General features: G+C 36.6%; 1 protein-coding gene and 1 non-coding gene across 3 annotated transcripts; one reads left to right on the top strand and one right to left on the bottom strand.

The window, feature by feature from the left end:
• Nucleotides 1-1,276: 1,276 nt before the first annotated feature.
• Nucleotides 1,277-8,642, bottom strand: LOC145119750 (putative NOT transcription complex subunit VIP2). Of its 2 annotated transcripts, none has more exons than XM_079055465.1 (14): nucleotides 8,474-8,642; nucleotides 6,898-7,000; nucleotides 6,664-6,781; nucleotides 6,424-6,596; nucleotides 6,218-6,266; nucleotides 5,949-6,098; nucleotides 5,647-5,850; nucleotides 5,458-5,553; nucleotides 3,834-3,925; nucleotides 3,613-3,753; nucleotides 3,126-3,524; nucleotides 2,950-3,044; nucleotides 2,708-2,852; nucleotides 1,277-1,576 (listed from the first exon to the last, which is right to left on the bottom strand). In XM_079055465.1, exons 2-14 carry the CDS (start codon nucleotides 6,913-6,915, stop codon nucleotides 1,517-1,519), a joined length of 1,740 nt encoding a protein of 579 aa, XP_078911591.1. In that variant the 5' UTR covers nucleotides 6,916-7,000; nucleotides 8,474-8,642; the 3' UTR covers nucleotides 1,277-1,516. The 2 variants fall into 2 exon arrangements, with proteins under 2 accessions (XP_078911591.1, XP_078911593.1); XM_079055467.1 differs by having other exon boundaries at nucleotides 6,424-6,587.
• On the top strand, nucleotides 6,673-6,753 carry LOC145122910 (small nucleolar RNA snoR35). The gene has a single exon (XR_013714806.1). It is a non-coding gene; the product is annotated as a small nucleolar RNA snoR35 (small nucleolar RNA).
• Nucleotides 8,643-22,144: the final 13,502 nt, after the last annotated feature.

The raw sequence follows: 22,144 nt of genomic DNA, 5'->3' as shown, positions 1-22,144 counted from the left end.
GGGTATAGCCATTACGAAAACGACGGGGTTGTATGACGGCCAAATAACATGTCAAGGCGCGCGTTATGGCGCGAGTTTTTTTCAAGGTGCACGATTTTTGTTTTTGGTTTTTGGTTTTTTTGTTTCTTTTGTGATCGGATCTAAAACAAATTGAGTTTTTGTTGACTTTATTATATTAAAAATGATAATATAACACTTCAAAAAACTTGATATATTTGATATAATTCTATAATTATATGATTTATCTTTTTTAATGTATATAAAATTATCATTCCTTGAAAAATGTGATGGCTCGTCAAGGCTTAGGACTGACCTTGCCGCCAAGCGACAGCTCACGCCATTTAGAACCTTGCCTATTACCACCGCCGCACATCCCTCGCTTCTCCATGGCTGTCGGCGATAGTATTGAAATCTCTTTCCCTCTTTCTACTCTTATACACATGTCAAGTATCAAACTCTCCTCCTCTAACTACCTTTAATAATGAAATAAAGTTCTTCCACTCCTTTCCTATCAGAAGTTACTGGCTATATCTACGACACCATCCTTCCACCACCTTCTACCATTGAGGTCGATGCCAAAACCTCTCTCTCTCTCTCTCTCAAAGCACTCATCGGAAACTGACTTAAAGGAAAAGTGTGGACCGTAGATCAGACGTGTGGAGGCATATCGGGCCAGTTTCTATATGGTAAAAATCATTGAAACATTAGCTGAAAAGCTAAAAATCTTCCGGCTTTGATATCCCGACTCCATGGGACCTTAACTCATTGAGTATTGAACTAAAAATGATAAAATTACAACCTAAACTCAAATACAAATTCTAAACTACATGTTAGAAAAAAATCTCATATTAATCTCACTTCAAACAAATGAGATATATTTTTTAAAAAATTTCACAAATTACAATGTATCGAGCCTTTTAAAATTCCGTTCCAATACCCGGAACCTGTCAAACCGACCTGTTAAAAAAACCAGACCAAATTTGCACTGTCAAATGAAGCAATAACCAAACATATTCTTGTAAACCGGTACAAGTACCAGTGAGGTGATTTTCAGTTTGGAGATCCCAACACTCACCCCTCAAAATTTTAAAAATGTAATATTAACTCGAGCCCAAGACACACAATCGTTATGATAGTCCAACAAGGACCAAATTTATAAATAAAAAAATGATATTTATTCTTAGGTCTTAACCAAAATAATGCAAGTTATGGAAATTTCAACCGGTAATGCATGATGTACAAGTTGTAAAGCATGAAAGCAACGATAAACCAAAGATTTAAATTTAAAGTACAACATATATTTGTCATTTCTAAAACAGGTTTATAACCAGGAGAGAGTCGGAATCTAAAAACACAAACATCATCTTTTTAAACACAATTTTTCTAACTTTTACCCTTCTTCCATTATGCACCCACATTTGGATTTACTTACTTTTTTAGTCCTTTAGTATATAACCTCTAAACCATTCATAATTCATTAACTCATCAACTTTTTTTTTTCAAATCAAACAAACTGCTAACGACGCGGGACCACCGGCCTGTCTTCCACCATTTCATATTGCACAACAAAGTTGTCCTGCAAATCAGAAACTTGTTATATAAATTTATAAAGAGAAATTTCTAGAAATGGTCCTTGTGGTTTGAAATTCTCTTTGATTTGGGTCCAAAAATGTATATCTTTAAATTTTTGGTACATGTGTCGTTAAAAGTGACTACTCAGCTGTTGGATTTTTTTAAATTACCATTTTGTCCCTTGACCAAACTCAAAAAAGACAGTATACCACAAGGGACCAAACATGTGATTTAAATATTTATTCTATTATTTCTAAATTATTTTCTAATTTGTGATTTACTCATAACTTTATTTATTAAATTTTATATACGAAATTAAATCCACACTTCAACATATTAAAATATTTTGACAATAAGATTACTAGCCAAATTCCATAAAAACCACTGTAATTTTTTCAGTTTAACCACCTAAAGAATATTTTTCTGATTTCACCATTGAGAGTTTTGCTTTTATTAAACACTACATAACATAGAGCTTTAAATTCTATATAAACCACTATAGTTCAGAATTTGCTCGTTTCAACCATAAAAAACATTGAATGTATTGAAAAAAACAATTTTAACTAGAAAAATATTATTCTTCATGTAGTTTTTAGCAATTCATTGCCAGGGAACCCTTACATTAAAAAATAAAATAAAAACTTGGTGGTTAAACCAGGAAAAAAAAATCTTGCAGTGGTTAGAGCAAAAAAACAAACTATAGCAGTTTTACGGAATTTGGCCTAAAATTATGAGTAGATTACAAATGTGGTCCATGTGGATTAGAGTTTGGTCCAAGGGCAAAATGGTCATTTTTTAAAAAAAAATCTAACAGCTGACTAGTTACATTTAACGGCACAAGAACCAAGACCAAAACCAAAACGAAACTTTGAAATAAGGACCAAAAATAAATATAAAAAAAAGACTTATTTTTAGACTCAAAACAACTTAATCTATTATATATTATGTTGAATACTTGCTGATTGATAATACGGGTTAATGTCATAAATGGGTAACAAACTATTTGGTTTTTTTAGAACAATAGTGATTTTGTAAAAAAAGATAGTTGATTACCCATTAACGAGATTAACCCTTATAATATAAAGTAAAGATTTAAAAACTAGATAATAATTAAAATAGGAAGGAACGAACGAACCTTTCGAATTGTTTCCCAGGTGTTGGGGTCAAAACAGTAATAACAACCTCTTTCATAAGTAGCTGTTTTGACTAAGAGTTCAATGTTTGGAGCTCTTGAGAACCATAAACGCAACTCTCGGTGGTAAAACCACCCTCTATTGTGCCTGCATGCAACAAAACAAATGTAATTTCTCATTACACCAACCTACTTTCATTTCTTTTATATTTCACATTTTATAAATAAAAAAAAAAAGTACATACAGTTCATTTGCAGCAAACAACTGGGCCTCGTCTTTCGGCATGCTGTAAAATATATAAAACAAAGTCTCCGGGGAAAATCTAGAGAAGCTATCTTGCTGCATTTTTATACAAAAAAAAAAATAGAAATCAGATCCGTTAAGGTAGCCATTTTTATAAAATAAATAAAAAAAGATTACGTTTAAAGGAGCTGGTTGTTTGGTGTTGAAACATTCGGGAATGGAAAAATGAGGTTCTCCTTTAGCGGATTCATCGGACCATGGAGATGAGAATTTTTTATAAAGATTATCGGGTGAATTTAGATTTAGGCCGAGTGTCATGAGGTCGATTCCAAGAGCAAGAGGGGTTAAATCGGGATTGTTCATTCTGATTACGTTTAGTAAACCAAGTAAACCGAATCGGTCAGCAGGGGATTGTGATGGTTGAGGGGATTTTAGATCTTGGTCTCTGAAGGGGCTGACTAGGCGTATTTGGGATTGCTTTTGGAAGTGTTGGTATTGCTGCATCAGTTGATCGTAGGACCCACCCGATACACTCACGGGTCGTGATCCCGTTGGAAGCATCCCGCTGTTCCTTGCCTGAAAAAAAAAATAGTGTCATATGATATGAGTTTGATGGATTTTACCATAAAACACAACCAGAAGCTGTATTAGTTATAAACTCCACCTCAGAGCCATGAAAATGGAGATCTTGAGTGTTTGCAGGAAGGTAGGAGGGCCCACCCCCACCACCGTTTATTGGAGCATGCTGCTGTTGTTGATGTGATGAATATGCACCTCCCAAGCTGAATCCACCTGATCTTCCCACCTGGGAATAAAAAATAATAAAATATTATTTCTTGCCTAGTTTATTAAATTTGCTTTATTAATAATAAATGAAGTTTGTACAGGCAAATGTTGTTGGGATTGCATCATGGACACCACATTGTCACGAAGTTGTTCCTTTTGGTGCATATTAACCGGAAAATCTGCATTGCCACCTGTCATAGGAAAAAACCCATCATAACTTTTTTTATAAATAAAAAATAATATGGTCATTACATTCCATTATTATGTTTGGTTGGCTTGAGGGAATGGAATGAGTCATTCAAACATTTTGTTTTTTAGTACAACTGGAAAAGTAAATGGCATTAAATTGATAAATAAATACAGGAACAGAATTTTATAAAATTGAACTTTTATCAAATATCCAGATATCGCTACAAAAATCATATACAAAGATATCGCCACAAAAATCACAAAACTAAAACTTTAAATTAGATTAAATACCATGAAATCTCAAAATAGAATTACAATAAAATAATATTTTTAGTTATTGTTTGAAACTGACTAAAACTAATTTAATTAAAGTTTTATTTAGTTTTTGGAAAGGATTCGTGTTGTTGAATATTGAATAAATTAAAGTAATTAATAGTTATAAATATATCAAGGAATGGAATGAAATTCAGCCCAGGAGAAAGAATCACATTCCGTGAGAACAAAAATATATTGGAAGACTTCATACGACAATAATATCATCAACAACAACAAAAATAAAGAAGATAAAAATTTAATTGATCTATAAATTTAGATCGCATGCTGTTAGTAAACATAAAGTAGAATGTAATATCCCCTATTAAGTATTAAGTACATGAAGGTTTGACTCTTGAATCTTGATCAAGCTTTGAGAGTTTATAGAAAATTCAACAAACCATTTTATGAGAAATTAAAAACCAAGCAACTTCAGCAACAAATTAAAAAAGTTGCAGCTTTTCTAGAACAACTGTATCCAAAGATACCTCAAATCTTTACAGAAATAGTTGTTATTCAATATAAGCAAAAGCGGTATATAAATCGGATGTACATTTTAGGGAAGATGAAATCTGATGTGGTAAATATGATTCATATAAATAGAATCTAGTTTTTTTATATTTGATTATGATTACATAAAAAATAAATAAAAAAAATAAATAAAAAAAAAAAAAAACATACCTCCCATGTTTTCAGATAGAACACAGAACAATAATACTCAAAACAATCGACAGAAAGAAAGAGATTCTTGGATTATAATTTCCCCAAATGGAGTTCAAAATGAGGAAGGTGAAGTGCTCTAGAAAAAGAAGAAACAATCAAGATTTTAAGTCTGTGAGTGAGTCGGTGAGGTTGGTAGAATTTATAAATTTTATTTTGTCAAATAAACACGTGGAGTATTCGTTGTCGGTAAATTTTGGAGCTTTCTCTCATTTTAATACACGTAAGACTCTGCCAGGTCAGCACATTGACCAAAACTAAGCTATCCTTCCTCTTTACTAAATTAAAGGTTGTTTCTTTTTCTTTTCTTTTTTCCATTAAGTCAAGTATAGATAAAGTGATGCCTGTGTGAATAAAGCGCTATATGCATAGACTGTTTCTTTTCTGGACTGAATAAACTGTCTGAATCTGAGTAAATGACCATTTCATCCTTCTATTTAGAAATCACATCATTAGTAACTTATATTTTCAAGGATCATAATAGATAAGATGACTAATGTACCTTTGTATCCAGGTAAAGCAGGAAAATCTTCATTTTGAATGCTGAATTCTTGATTTTGTTGCATAAATCCCACATTCTGCCTGCGTGCCAACCCCCCTGCACAGTAAAAACCAACAATATTACTGTAGTGCCCTCTTTACAGCAATAAAAAAAGATTAACCAAAAAGGTAATAATAATAATAATAATACCTAGTTGTCTTTGAGAACCACCAGCAGAGGTAAGATGCCCAGATAACTGAGGGAAATCATTCATGTCAAAAGAATGGTCACGATTGAGCTCACTTAACAATGCCATTGAACTTAAATGACTATTCCCTCCTTGAAATTGATTTTGTGAAAGTGGCCCACCGCCACCAGAGTATGAATTTCCTAGCAGAGACACCATCTGGGGTGCTAAAGTGCCAGGTGTCATTCAAACAACACACCAAGTTACTCTTTTGAATTAAATAAAATGATTTATCTACAAGAATGTAAAACATATCTACTGTTACCAGTTAGATTCAGGCGAGAAGCAACCCCAGGCATATTGAGTCCGCCAGAGCTTAAACTTCTTCCAATGTTGCCCCCATTAACAAGGTTACCCATTGCCATGGAGCTTATAATTTGTTCTCTGTTTCCTAAACTTTGACCTAAACCTGACCCTGAAATCATACTCTTCAAGAAATGAGGAACTAAAGAATGGAACTATACATTTGAATATTTGATAGCACAAATTTCAATATATAAATCATGTTTTACTCGACCCAGTACAACTGTGTACCTCCATTATTTGTAATCCCTGAAAGTCCAAGTGAGCTAGCAGCAGATTGCTTCATGAAGCACACATGAAAATTTTGTGTACATGAGAATAATCCCAAATATAATAGAAAATTTAAGATACACTAATAGTAAACAGAGTGTTTTAAAGATGAGAGAAAAGAGAGATGGTGAGTAATGAATTGACAATGTGTTTCAAGATTATAATACCTGAGAAAGTGCAACAGGAAGATTATTTACTGCATATCGTCCATTAGATAAACTTCCTGCAGGTGGTTGTACACCATTCAAAGGACCATTTAATCCTGAATTTCTTGAAGTGTATGCTCCAGGCATGCTGGGAATGTTGAAGTTCCCATTCATGCTTCGTAATCCTAGCAAATCTTTTACCAAGTGAGTATAAAGGGATCCCATAACTGAAAAGTACAAAATTTTAAATTTTGAGTGCACCTATTGCATCAGTGTGGTTCATATCAGCAGCAGATGAACCTAATTGAGCAGAAAATGCTGATGTAAAAGCTCTTCCAGTGGCATCTGGAAAAGTTGATGTTGACCCATTAACACCTGACTGCAAACAAAAGTTCATATGACTTCATGAATGAATAAATTAAGAGAGTAATGCACGAGTGTGAAGTGGCGAAAGAAATATTAAGAACAAAGATAAGAATGGAGAACAGAAAATACATTAAGTATCCCGGACATTGTTGAGGAAATTCAAGACAAATGGCATCAAATCATTCGTCTCTTGTCTTATTGGTTGGGAATTATTTTAGCAGCAGCACTATCTCTGAAATAAGAAAGAGAAGAAATGATTGGGAATTAACAAAGCTATACAAAAACTTATATAATGTGGCAGGATAACATTATTTAATTAAAGAAAAGGATGGATCAAAGAAACAATACACAATTTAGAGGCACGTGGATATTACTAGATTGTTTAGGTTACAATGTGTTGCACGTTTCGTGATCAGGATATAAATGCCAGGATCAAATATTTATGACTTTTGTTACCTTAAAAATAAAAACTTGCATAAATTTGGATTTGGGGTGACCTTCGAGGTACGAGCACGTGAGAATTACCACTTGCCAAATAAAAATAGATATGTTCACAACTACTTTATGAAACATAAATGTTTCCGACATACGAAAATTATCGAATCTTGAAATAAATTCTAAACCCTGAACCATAATATTTGGAACATGTATTTTAGAAAGAGCTTGTATGCAAACAAACTAAGAAACCCACAAAAACAACTAATGTATTGGCCAAAGCCCAAAACATTGGATAGACATGTCAAGAAAATTTAGCATTTCAGAACAGCAACTGAATTTCTGAAATTTTTAAAAAGATTGCACCTTTCAATATAATATGTAATAAAACAGTGAAGCTATACTCTATTTCACACGATTTGCAAGTAAACTAAAGTTATACCACATAGGCATCATCAGACTATTTACAACTAAATACAACCACAGTAAATCTATATGTCAGAATCAGAAGAAAAAAGTGGAAAAAACACATTATAACTATTAAAACTATAAGAAACTAGTTCTTGACGTTGAAACCATTACGATGATGCATTAACCAATTAACATTCCATTTTAATGTCCTTCATAGGAGAAACAACCCATGACTGGAAGACATGCTGCAAACATAAGTGGTACTCCTTCCACCAGGAGCTATATCTGACTTCTCATGCTGAGCTTAGTACATATTCTAAATGGAAAAAGCCTCCTAAATCTATCACAGATTTAATAGCCAAGTTTTTTCATTTGTAGTTTATGGCTATTAGCTTTCTCAGAAATTAAAAAGTCGAACATCAGATAAAAAATTAGATGTTTTGCGTTCCAGAGCCAAATGATTGTTCTTTTTTATGAATAAAAAAAGGCACAACATTTTGTGTATTTTCTTGTTGCCGAGCTCTATATTAACCCTTTCAAAAAACCTAAAAATAAATTTTTCCTCATCGGATTTACCTGGCTTAAAATCGATGAAATAAACTCAAAACCTCAGCTTACATTTCACATTTGCCATATCTAACCTGTAGCGCAACAGATTAAACCTAAAAATTTAACAATTCACGTCATCCGAAGATCAAATCGACCAACATACACACTCATTTAACATCATGAAAAACGTTCAACCCTAATGACAACCTCCGGAGTGAAAAATCGATTCGTACTTCAAATTAAGCAAAATTGACGATTGAAATTGATCGATACGCATGATCGATTAAAGTTAAGAGACAATGGATTATACCGAAAGTGATTGATCGATGAAGTGATGTAAAGAAGTGATCGGTGTTTACACACAGTCGCGATCTTCTTCTTCGTTCGTTCAAGTCGTGAGAGTATATGTGTCTGAAGCTCGTGGGGTTTTTTTGGTGGTTTTATTGAAACGCATTTGATTTCATTCGTCAATACCCCTCTTTCGCTTTTATAATTTCATTTTATGCCTCTCTCTCTCCATATTATTGTTTTAGTTTATGTAAAATGACATGTTAATTTCTATTTTACACATATCCTTTTGTTTAAAAAATAAAACATTAGCATATTTTACTTTTTTATTCTATTTATTAACCAAAATTATGTTATTTTTTTGTTGAGACAGAGACATTATAACTAATTTGATAAACATATAAACCATTTGAGCATTTATTAGGTATTTGAGTTAGACCTTGTCTAAGGTTAAATTTTATCAAGTTCGGTATGTAAAAAACAAACAACGAGTCGAATACATCTCACGAGTATTCAACTCAAATTTATCTAAGTTTTTTGGACTCTATGTAATATATTAGTGAAAAATAAATACCAAGGTTCCAAAGATTAACTTCATAAACGTTAAAAGACGAGCACCAATAAATAACATTTTCACCTTTTAAAAAATAAATTATTGAAGAACCGATCAATCATGGTTTTTCAACCTTGTCAAATGGGACACCAAACACCAAAAATATCATTTTTTTTAAGATTAATTTTTAATTTCGAGATGAAATTAAAAAATATGCAAAATACGAATGATCGCATTATCCTTTGAGCATTCTCCCATGAAAATAACATCATTAACATAGAAAAAGTGCAATATCACTACCTCTAATTTTGTCACTATAGTTGGCTTAAAAATGGTAAACAGCATCATCTGAATGGTCAACGTAAACTCATCTCAAGGTTTATATGGGAGGTCAATCATGAAACACTAACAATATTTTGAATGTGTCGAAGTTTGAACTTTAACCTCGTGTGTCAATGGTTGTAGTTCGCTTAAAGAAACCAAGCATAATAGCTTTCTTCATCATAAAATTCAACCCATCTATTGGCATAATAAATAAAACAGAAAATAGTAATAACTCATATAACTCGTCTATAGGCAAACTCGTTTATTAGAACAGACGCCACATAATAAGAAAGATATATTTGATTCATCCTCCCCCCCCATCCTATATATATATATATATATATATATATATATATATATATATATATATATATATATATAATCATATGGCTTCAAGCATGTCTTCTAAATAATCCCAACTTAATGAATCATAATCCTTTTCGACATCAATTTTGAACACCATTAACTTCTTATGAGACACTTTATACCAATCAATTATCCCGATGACAATCAATGGAGTTTGACTTTTTATGAAGGTTTATGGCTTAATACCAACGATCTCATCAAGTACCTTAAGCAATTAGGCTGATAGGTTAAAAGTGTTTCACATATAAAGAATAAAAAACTTTTAGGAATCATAATTATAAACAACTAATTACACACAGTCAAGAATAGGCATGTCTATATAAAAGTTGTGGGAAAGTCTACAATATCATATTCCAATATATCTCGAGACCTTTTAATGAAATCAAATGAGTACCTATCTGGACCCAAATACTTGTCTCTACCATAATTCCAAACCACTTCTTTTATTTCCAACATGGAAACAAAGCTTCAAGAAAACTCCTACTATGTTTAAAGAGTTGTTCAAAAGGACAAAGTGTATAATTCAAACTTGCCAAATCCAAAGTATCAAACTTGGTTGTGAAAATGTAACGTCCCATTTTCACAACCAAAAATTTTCATTTCTGTTAAAGTAAAACTTCCCAATTATAAATTCATTATGAAGAAAAACGTTTAATTCAGATACATATATTAAAAATCAAAGTAATAGTAAAGCACGGGAATCTTCATTGTTGCTGATGAATGTGTACAGTCACGCCTTCGTCTTCCCATGATGACCAATGATACCTGAAACAATAAACAATTGGGTAAGCACAAAGCTTAGTGAGTTTTCCCCAAAACATCCCATACGATAAACATATAAACATGCATCGGGTCCACTCAGCCAACGGGCTGGAATACCTAGGGTTTGTTGGCCTACCGCCTCAACCCAACCGCTCTACCAAAGCCTCCGTGCTTACGGCTTACAGTCGGCCCGTACCGGGTATCTTGGCCTACAGCACAAAGCAGGATCGCCTCAACCCACTACTACCATATGTCGACATATAAACAATCAAGGATCAGGTAGGCACATAATGCATGCAAACATCATTCATACAGCTCACTACCGCCTACTAGTCCTCTCACAACATACATTCCTGCTACCAGGTAACCTCCATAGAATGCGTAACCATAAGTGACCAGAGGTGAGATAGCCACCCGAACAGATGATCCTACTCTAAAGCCACAACCAACACAAGGAACATGCAAGAAAGCCTATATCAAGAGTTCTCAGGCTATCCTACATGACCACAGACAGTCCTTAGGGCACCCCACTAGATGATAACTAGCAAGTACAGATAGACATACATATCTATAGATCACTGCCGCAACGCAACATACGCGATACCAGGATACAAATCTAACAGTTCATTACAGCATAACAGCATACTCGATACCAGGATACAGATCTAATAGGTCACTACAGCATGGCAGCATACTCAATACCAAGATACATACTACAACATAGCAACATACTAATTACCAACAATCCAAGGAATGCCTAACCGTATATACTCAGAGGTGAGATAGTCACCCGAACAAGTGATCTTACTCTAGAACCACAACCAAACAAGGAACAGGTAAAAGAGCCTAGATCAAGAGCCTTGAGTCTACCCTACATGATTATATACAGTCCCTAAGGCATCCCTCTACTGACAGATAACCAAAACTAGTAGGTCGACATTGGTGCCTTCGACTTACAGTACAATGAGGCGAAACTCACCTGAATCGAAGAACTCTGAACACTGCGATACGATCCTTTTCTCAGCACTGCTTGCTCCCGTGAGTCCACTAACACCAGAACCAGATAGAATCTCAATCAATAGCCCAAAATCCTCAAGTTTGAACCAAAGTCAAACTTGGTCAAAAATTCAATGGTCAACGGAAGTCAACAGACCGGTCCTCATGACGTGACCATCTATGGCTCACGTCGTGAGCCACTACATGAAAAAATAATCGATTCTCACAACCCTCACGATGTGACATGCATCTCCTCACGTCGTTAGATCAGTCTGGAAGCCATTTTGATCCAAAAGCTTCTTAATCCATTAAGCCACTAATCCATCTTTTCCAGGGGGCTTCCTAATACTCCAAGGATCATAAAAACTGATGCTTTAAGGTATTGTATGTCCAATACAACACTTGGGCTCAAACTAGGTCATTCATGGAGAAAAAGAAGATAAATTCTCAAGCATGGACTCAAACATCCTCAAAACTTCATATCTATGACATACAAGCACCAAGGGACCCTAAGGACCCATAAAGTTGCCAACTTTATGGAGTCCCAACACTCTAACTCTAAAGATCTTTGATAAATATGTATAAACCTTAGATCTAACAACAAGGAAGCATAAAGCTTGGATCTTGATTACTCACATTGGTCCAAAAGTGTAGCTACAGGTTGCAAATGAAACTTCCAAGCTAAAATTATGCTTCCATGGTGATCTCTTCCTCTTCAAACCTCCAAAACTCCACCAAAAGCTCAAGAAACACAAAGATAGGCTAGGGTTAGGGTCTTACTGAGTTTAAGGATGAATGAGGCTGGTTTGAAACCCTAAAATGAAGTTTATGGGGTTTAATTGAGATTGAGACATGTGAATTGAAAATAAAGACCACACATTTATTTATAATTATTGTTTGGAAGTATGAATGCTTAGTCATTCTCCCAAAAACTAACACGTATTATTATTAGTATTATTTTATTGAATGTGTTAGTTTTTTTTTTTGAACATATCCATTTCCATTTACTTAGCCACCAAGTATATTTGTTTGATCGACACATATCAAAATTTGTGTGAATCACTCCATTAAATTAACATTAAATATGAATTGCAGCTAAATTTAAAACTATTCTTAATACACATATATGCATATACATGTTATATACATGTATAGATGTTACGTACGTAATTATAGATGTTTAAAAATTTCCATCCTATATACGTTTATATTTTAATCCATAACTTATAAAATACATTAATAAATAATGAATTAATATAATGTTTGGAAACTTAATATTACTAAATATAGAATGGATATTATTTATAAAAATCATAATCAATTAGCTTGTATATCATTATTCTAATAAAAAAATAGGTTGATTCTCCTTCTGTCATGTGTCATACTAATAAGTTTTCTAATTAATGTCATGTCATATGACAACTTATCAATTCTCCATTTCAAATTTTAAATTTTAAAATTTTCACTTTAATTACATTAAATTAAGTAACATTAGAATAAAAATAAAATAAAATTAATACAGATTATAAAGTCACGTAATTATTTAAATCAACGCTAATAATTTTATATAACTAAAAAATATCTATTAATTAATAATTTATTTAAAATAATTGATTAATGATTTTAAGTTTTTATTATGAAAGTTCAATTAATTTTGTAACCGTGGTTCTTACGGGTTATAAACTAGTTTACAGTACATATACATATACGCGTTTCATTTTCTTTTTTATTTTTAGAAATTAAAATTCCATAACTTATATATATATATATATATATATATATATATATATATATATATATATATATATGGTTAAACATAATTACAATAAATATATCTAAAAATCTCTCGGAATAAGTCGTGACTTATATAATATATGCCAATACAATTTCAATTCAATATAGTATTGGAATAAGAAATATTTACCGATATATAATAGATATTGTTTCATGAGCTACCTAATGTTGTAAACTAAACACAATCAATTATTATTGAAATATAATAGATGTTATTTTACGACCTATCTAAGATTTGTCGTCGTATAATATAACGGGTTAATTGTTGTCGAAATTATAGGTGTTACATATTCGGGGTGTCTTATCTGATCGATTTTGAAACATCCCAAAAAATTTCAACAATTTTAAACTTTTCAAAACACCCCTTTTACTAATAAAAATGTTTACAAAATTAGTGTTCTCAAAACATTATCTTAAAATCAGTGCCTCCCAAGATCAATGACAGAAAATCAGGATGTGTACGGCCACACCTTCGCCTTGTCACGATTCTCTGAAGTACTTGAAACCATAAAACCACAAACTGTAAACACAAAGCTTAGTGAGTTCCCCCAATGTACCAACACACAAACAGATAACATACATCACAAACAACACATGCTCAAATACTCATGTCTGGCCCAATCAGTCTCTAGCTGAAATACCAAGCATGTCTACGATGGGCCCAGTCATCCCCGGGATGGAATACCCTCGTATCATAAGCGGTTGGTCCAATCAACCATCAGGGTGGAATACCAAACATGTCAGGTCCAATCAACCATCGGGTTGGAATATCCCAGGCTTGTTGACTAACGCACAAAGCAGTCCAGTCTCACCACATACTATACTATCATATCGGGTCCAATCAACCATCAGGTTGGAATACCCCAGGCCCAATCAACCATCGGGTTGGAATGCCAATACACAACGGGTCCAATCATCCTCGGGATGGAATACCCTCAAGCCCTCAGTACGAGTCTGGCATACCACCCGGTCCTCAGCTCGTATCTAGAATGCACCTGGGTTTGTTGGCTACAACACGAAGCAGTACAACCTCAACCCAACACCATATGTCGACATATAACAGATAAACATATAGACAGTCTATAGGCAGACATGCGGATCTACAGATTACTAAGCATAGCATCATCATATATACCAGGATACCGATCTAACATATCACTACAATACAATAGCATGTATAACAGGATATCAAATCCAAAGGGTCGGCCTTGGTGCCTTCGACCCGTAAGTACAATGAGGAAAACTCACCTCGCATTGTCGAATCACACAGATGATCCCTGGCTGTTGGATGACAGATCCCCGAATTGTCAATATCAAGACAACACCCCATCAACAGTTAATCCCATGAATAATCTCTGACTGCAGATCCGCTAAAATCTGTGCGCTATCAAATACCACAAATGACAACGCATTAACATCTAGCCCCTGACTCACACTATGAGTCCAAATTAGGGCAAAAGACCTTTTTACCCTTCCTCAAGCTTGGCCCAAGGCCAAGGCCCAAACTAGATGACCAAAGGCCCAAAATCCAAAATAAGCATCTAAGGTCCAAATATGGCCCAATTTTCCAAATCGGGCCCCATTCCTTTCGTGGGCCTTCAGCTAAGAAAGTCCAACATGCCACAACAACCCATCCATAAAATCCAAATTGCCCACCATGGCCCAAAACAACCAAGCCCCAAAAGCGAAGCCCAGAACGAGGAAGCCCAAGTCTGATGAGTACGCGGTAGCCTGTATGCTCAGCGTACTGCATGAGAGGCTTGTACGCGCAGCGTGCATACTTGTACGCCCAATGTACTCACCAGCCATGGCCATCTTTCCAAACTAGCACTTAATCCATTAAGACTTGGATCCAAACTCATATCTGACTTCCCTAAGGTGGTTAATCACATAAAGTTGCCAACTTTATGTGTATGCATGTCTAAATGGGACTCTAGAGCTCAAAGGAGCTTAATACTTGACTTAATACATGCATGGAACACAAACCACCATAAATTTTGCACCATTATGCCTAAAGAACCCATAATATATCCAGATCTACAATTATAAGCTTCAAAATGACTTTAACTCCCAATCATCAACCAAAAAGGGTCAAAATGACCAAAAATGAACTAAGAAGAATATCCATGAAATGAAAAGGCAAGGTTTGAACTTTATACCTCCCAAGCCACCAAAAAGGAGATGTTAATGCTGGATCTCAAAGCTTTCCTTCAAAGAACAAGTCTTCAAGCTCCTTCTTCTTCTTCTAGATCCACAAAACTTTCCACAAAAACCTCACAAGAGCTCAAGATCACCAAGAAAATACTATGGAACAAATTAGGGTTTTAAGGGTATGGAGGCTGACTAAGAAATGATCAAATGAGGCTAACATGAAGCTTATATAGGGTACAACACGAAAATTAGGGTTTTCCATTTCCCCCTCGTACGCCTAGCGTACGAGGCTACAGACCCGCGAATCTTATCCACTAGTACGCTAAGCGTACACCAGATGTACGCCCCCATACTATAGCTAGTACGCCAAGCGTAACTTGTTGTATGCCTCGCGTACCAGGGTCATCTATTAAACCCTAAAACACTCCGAAGACCATAACTTCCTCAATCTAAGTCTGTTTCCGATGAACTTTATATCCACGGAAAGGTGACGAGAAGCCTTACACTTCTAACAACTCACCTTAGCCTTAAAACTCCCCGAACCAAATCCAAAATTCATAAAGGACTGAGTTAACAAATTAAAGTTATGCCCTTGGGCTCCGAAACACCATCGAACACTCGGATCACTTAGACTTTAACACCCTCATCCAAAAAGGGCCAAATCCTTTCTTCCCCAAGACCCTAAGCCTTATGATAACTGATGATCGGGCCACAACCCTGAATAATGAAGCGATTCGAAACCGGGTGTTACAGATTTGATTCCCATCCCGATAACGGATGTGTGCGTGATTGTAGGGATGGTCTGGTTGATCAGATTTTGAGCCATGATCAACTGTGAGAGGCAGCGAGTGGTAGCTCGAACCCTAAGTGGGGGAGAACTTATTATTTATGGTGAGGGTACCAGGGTTGTTTCGGCCTTTTGTTCAGTTGCTAGGGCTCGGCAGTATCTTCAGCATTGATGCGTGGGTTATCTCGCTTATATGGTTAACACTCGGGTGGAGGGGAAAGTTTCGATTTCAGATGTGCTAGAGGTCATAGAGTTTCCAGATGTATTTCCAGATGATTTTATAACGACCCAAAAGTTATGAGGTAAAAATTTCATTTTTAATTCAACCAAAACATTAACTATCTTTAAGTCAAAAATTCATTATCCTTTTTCTAAATATTCAAAAGTACTTTATAAGAAATCACTTTTCAGATGTAGCAACCCAAAAACCAGATAAAATTTTATAGACTGTGGAGCGTGGTTGTGGGATGTATCCAGACTGGTAGTCAACAATTAGACAGTATGGGGAAGTATTGTAAGACTGCGGGATAACCGTAGCATTCATTAGCTGTATAGTTAGAGGAGTGTGGGCGGGGGCCCGTATCTCCTAGTTAGCGGAGTGTGGGCGATGCCCGTATCTCCTAGTTAGCCGGATAGAGGTCAAGAAAGAATAGTTCGTTGAGTTTCAGGAAGGAGTTGGTCCAGCATAGCCCTAGAAAGGTGAGACCTGTGGGAGAGGCCACTCCGAGATATAGTTTGGGGTGAGACCCGTGGGCGAGGCTCGTATGATTATAGCAGCGCAGGTGGGACCTGGTAGGGACCTTAGAGTCAAGATACATGACCAGGGATTTTAGGATCTATAGGGCCATGAGTGGCAGAGTGGATAAAGTAGTTTCGGTAGCTGAATTTTTATACGGAGGTCGCTGGGAGCGACTGAGAGAGGGGTCAGTGGTTTTGTAACCGGGTGTAATCCGGTATTCCAGATAGAGGATAGATAAGTTAGGACCTGGAAGGCCCCGTTACCTATGGAAGACAGATAGGGAAACTTTAGGTAGCTGAAGATCCTTTGAAAGTCGCTGAGAGCGACTGAGAGTCTGAGTTTGGGTGTAGTAATCGGTGGGAGTCTGGTAACCTAGTTAATAGCATATCAGTTGGGACCAGGGTGGTCTCGGTTCAACGGATAAGAGACAGCAGAATCCTCGGACAGGGGTAGCGACAAGAGGATTCGTGCGGGGATTAGTTAGTTGACTGAGAGGTGCTAAGCCACTAACAACAGGATTAAATAATCTCAGAGGGAAGGATTTGATTCTGTTGCGCAGCTCTTGTCTGAGTCTAACCGTTGCAGGAATAAATATTTTACTCGAAGGATTATCTGATCCATCCGTTGAGTTGGGCGTTCAGCATTGAGGCGTGAGAAGAGGAAGCATTCAGTAGTTGACAGTGGAGGAACCAGCACTGGGAGTGACTAGAAATTTAGCATAACACATGGTTGGTTCTACTCAGAGATAGAGAAAGTTATTGCTTATGGAAGTTGCCTTGGGAAGGCCTGTGACCGCGCTGGAAAAAGGAGTGAACCCCCTTGGATGTCCAGCGTAAGTACTCGGAGCGTACCGACAGGATTGTCGATTGGGTAAGGGCAATGTACTCAAGGTTTGTAGTGATTCGGTGGTTCTCATATAGATACCTTCGAGGTATAGCATTTCGCTCAGGAAGACTGGTCGGAAGGCCAACAAAAGCTGTCCTTCGAGGATTGGACCGAGCCGACAAGGTATGCGGCGATTAGGATGAGAGGTTGCGGAGTAGTGGGTCGTGGCGGACTTCGAGGACGAAGTCTAGTTTAAGTGGGGGAGAGTTGTAACACCCATAATCCAACAGACCAAGAAAGGAAAGGAAAACCCTCAGTCAAGAAGTCAACTCGTCGAGTCCAGGGAGGAACTCGACGAGTAGGAGCGAGTTCCGTGTCGCGGATTAAGTGGCCGACTCGACGAGTCGGGGGATTGACTCGGCGAGTCTGGTTTGGGTTAGGAAACCCTAATCTCGGGACTTGGTACCCTATTTAAGCACCTCATTCTCATTCTATCAGCCTCATTTGTAGCCTCCATTGTCCAGAGCCTAACCCACGAAACCCTAGTGTTCTCTTTGAGTGTGTAAGTCATTATTGAAGGATTTAGAGTGTTCTTGGAGTCTAGAGGAAGGAAAAGGAGGTTAGAGGTTCAAGGAGAAGGTGGTAGATCCAAGAAGTTTGTTTCATCTTCATCATTTTCTGGTAATCAAGTTTCTACCTTGCCTTGTGGTTTCATAGATCTCTTCTTTGTCACTTTTGGGGGATTTTTGGTCCAAGAACCCTAGCATGAGAGGAATGGACGTCCCAAGGGCTGGTGTTTTCAGATCTAGCACCATTAAGGGATGTTATGGAATAAAGGTGCAAGCTCTATGCCATTAGAACTCCCCATGCAAGGTTTGAGAGGTTGTTATGGCCTTCTGAGCAAAAAGGGCCATGAATGGATGAAAAGGCAGAGGCTTTGCGTGTTATTTCGAACCTTGAAGGTTAGATCTAGGTCATGGATGCCTTGCGCTCGACTGAGATCGTTTGAATAGAAGTTGACATAGAGCGAATCGGCGAGTCACTTATGGGACTCGGCGAGTCAGACCATATTCTTGCCCCAAAACCCTTCTATTGAAGGGTATGAGTTGAGTTAGAAAGGGGCTCGACCAGTCTGGGTTCTTTGGGGGCCTGGAGATCATCGTACTCGACGAGTTCAAAGAGGAACTCGACGAGTCCAAGGCAATCTACCAACCTATGAAGATGGACTCGACGAGTTTCTCATACAACTCGGCGAGTCACAGACTAGTCACACTCATATGATGAAGATGGACTCGACGAGTTCAAGGATGAACTCGACGAGCCAGATGAAGATAGTCCCGATGTTATGTTGAAGGGGAACTCGTCGAGTTCTTGCTAGACTCGACGAGTAGAGTCGGGTTTGGGAACAGATGAAAGAATAGGAACTCGACGAGTTGGTTGACTAACTCGGCGAGTCCGGTCAACCTGGAAGTGTTGACTTTGACCATGGACTGTTGATTTTGACTTTGTCCATAGTTGACTTAGTTTGACTTCTGGAGGGCATTTTTGGGACTAAGTGTTATGTTGGTATTAGTAGTTCGGGAAGCTAGGGGAGCAGCGGTTCGGGGAATTGTCGGATAGCAGCCAGAGGTTTCAGCCAGTCTTCAGCAGTGCGAGGTGGGTCTCCTTACTGTGTGAATGGGTCTACGGCCACAATGCCGACCCATATAGTTTATGAATAGGAAGACCCGGGGTTAGCCTTAGGCACTGTATGCTAGTATGTTATTCCGGACCAAGGTCCGATGCCGGGTGGGAGCCCGAGGAATGTTTGTATGTTAGTTTATACTTGTTGTCTTTGTGATACTTGTATGAGCCTGGGAGGGAGGTGAGTGTGGGCGAGGTCCCGTATCTCATCATTAGCAGAGTATGGATGGGGTTCCGTATCTCATTAGTAGCAGAGCAGGGGTGAGGCCCGAGGTAGGAGAGAGGTGAGTGTGGGTGGGGGCCCGTATCTCACTATCAGCAGGAGCATGGACGGGGTTCCATGACTCACTAGTAACAGGACAGGGGCGGGGCCCAAGATAGGCGAGGCCTTAGTACCGGACTACAGTAGAGTAGGTTTAGCTTACATATTATGTGTTATGATTATGTATTGTATATGTTTAGCGGGCGGGGCCCGGAGACAGGCGGGGCCTAAGAAAGACAGATCTGTATACCGAGCGGGGCTCAATGCCAGGCGGGGCCTGATGCCGGGCGGGTCCCGATGCCGGAGCTAGTCCGATGTCGGGCAAGTCCCGATGCAGCGGGAGGGGGGCCCGATATGTGGTTATGTATGTGGTATGTGGTAGGTTGGGGAACTCACTAAGCTCCGTGCTTACGGTTGTCAGTTTTGGTTTCAGGTACTTCCGATAGCAGAGGAAGGAGCTCAGGGTGATTGCATGTCACACATCATTGTTGTTTAGCCTGGGATGTTTTACTCTGATAAAAAAATATGTTCTGGAGATTATACTCTGATTTGATATAACAGTCTTGTTTATATATGAAATGGTTGATTATGATGACTTTCACTAATGATTTAAATATGAAATTTTCGGACCGTATTTTTGGAATGTTACAGATCATTCATGAGATATATTCTTGATAAGATAGATGATTAAGAGATAGATCAATGATGAGAATTAGACTATCGATTGAGAGATAAATTATGATTGAGTGATAGATCATTACTGAGAAGTTGGTTATGAGAATACTACTAATTTATATAAATTAATTGTTATATATCTGAAATAGTGAGTTGCTTTGTACATATATGAATTATGTGATTTATATGATCTATATGATTATGTTATTGTACCTGTTATTCACTAAGCCGCGAGACTTACGTTTTTGTGAGGATCTATTTTGCAGGTAGTTTATCGTGACTCTCGACTTGATCCTGTACTTGAGGTCAGTACGATCCTTGTGATAACTTCTTGTATTCCAGAATGCCAGTGTACACCAAGATTATTTGTAAAATTTTAAATAAAAAATGAAAATTTTGAGGTGTATATGGTATGAAAACCTGGGCGTTACAGATGTTTCATCCTTCAGGTCATAGTTTCTATTCCTTGGTGCCTTTGGTACGAAGAATAAGACATATCAAGTGAAAATACAGATCATGCAATCTTAGTCACCACAAGTAGTAGAACGCTCAAAGGTTCCTCGACTACGGGCTATTTCATATGACTATATGAAACTATATCCACTCATCATCAAGTATAAAACATGATAAAGCATATAGAAGTTCAAGGTACAACCTACATGCTATAATTCTTTTTTCCACACACACCAGTTTCCTTCCGCTCAGAGGAATCGATCCAATTTCGTATCGTTACTCAAGGTTGTCAAGATTGAGATCTTACTTAAGATCATTTTATGTTTTGCAAGACTGTGATCGTGAGATCGGATCAGGATCATAAGATCCTACCAAAATGAATTCATATTAAAATTTGCGTGTAAAGTATTGGGTGTGCAATATACATTATAGCATGATGTTGATTAAGATGTCGATATGGAGTTAACTTTAATTTTTCAAACATGAACCATAATTTTTGTTGTCGCGAATCGTAAAAATTAGGAAGAAATTACAAAAAAAAAAAAAAAACAAGATCATTACGATCATGTACAACTTAAGGATTAAAATCACAAAGAGAATATCATGAGTGTGACCTGCCTAATTTGAAATGAATCGATAAAACTCTATGAGACTTCTTGAAACTTGCGATGCTCGGTTTCAAATTGAATAAACGAATTCTAAGGCTCAACAATATAATAAAACTAGAGATGTGAGACCAGATCATGTTAAGATCTTAAGATCCTAGCCGAGATCTTAAGATTTCACTATAGATATTGTTTCAAATAGATCTTAGTGAGATTGAAATCGTTTTTGTCTTATAGGATCTTAAAAACGTAAGTTCTTAAGATCAATATTGGGATCCTAACAACCATGTCGTTACTAACTTCATCTTCAGATGTTGCTCTTAGGATACAAGTCCTAGGACGGCTCTAACAATTTTGTTTGTTGATGAGTGTTATATGTATCAAATTGACAAAGTTGTCTATTATTTTGCAATGTCACAGTTATGTTTGGGCCATAGTTAGATTGTTTGAACGACAATGCTCACTTCGTACCTAATGTTGTGGTCCATACTCCATAATACCAGAGTTTCACAATTTTCAAATTCATTAATTACATTTAATTTGCTACAATAGTATAATATTACAAATCTAAAAAGGCTATCTACTTTGAACAATGCTGATATTTGAATAGATTAAGGTTGACTATCTAATTAGTAAACTAATCATCTTATTTTAATGATAAATGGCCCTACTTTAAAATTGATAGTAGCTCAAACGGTAATGTTTAAACTCAAGTCGA

Source organism: Lactuca virosa, chromosome 6 (genome assembly GCF_052849685.1).
Source record: "Lactuca virosa cultivar CGN04683 chromosome 6, Lactuca_virosa_CGN04683_v6, whole genome shotgun sequence".
In the NCBI taxonomy this organism is placed as follows: Eukaryota; Viridiplantae; Streptophyta; class Magnoliopsida; order Asterales; family Asteraceae; genus Lactuca; species Lactuca virosa.
This window is presented reverse-complemented; position numbering and strand designations above follow the sequence as displayed.

Excerpts from the sequence above, each read along its gene's own strand:
- LOC145119750 (XM_079055465.1), bottom strand. Across the intron at positions 3,926-5,457 it reads TGCTTTACCTGGATACAAAG|GTGGCAATGCAGATTTTCCG; the intron begins GTACATTAGTCA and ends TTCCTATGACAG. Across the intron at positions 2,853-2,949 it reads TTGTTTGCTGCAAATGAACT|GCACAATAGAGGGTGGTTTT; the intron begins GTATGTACTTTT and ends TGTTGCATGCAG.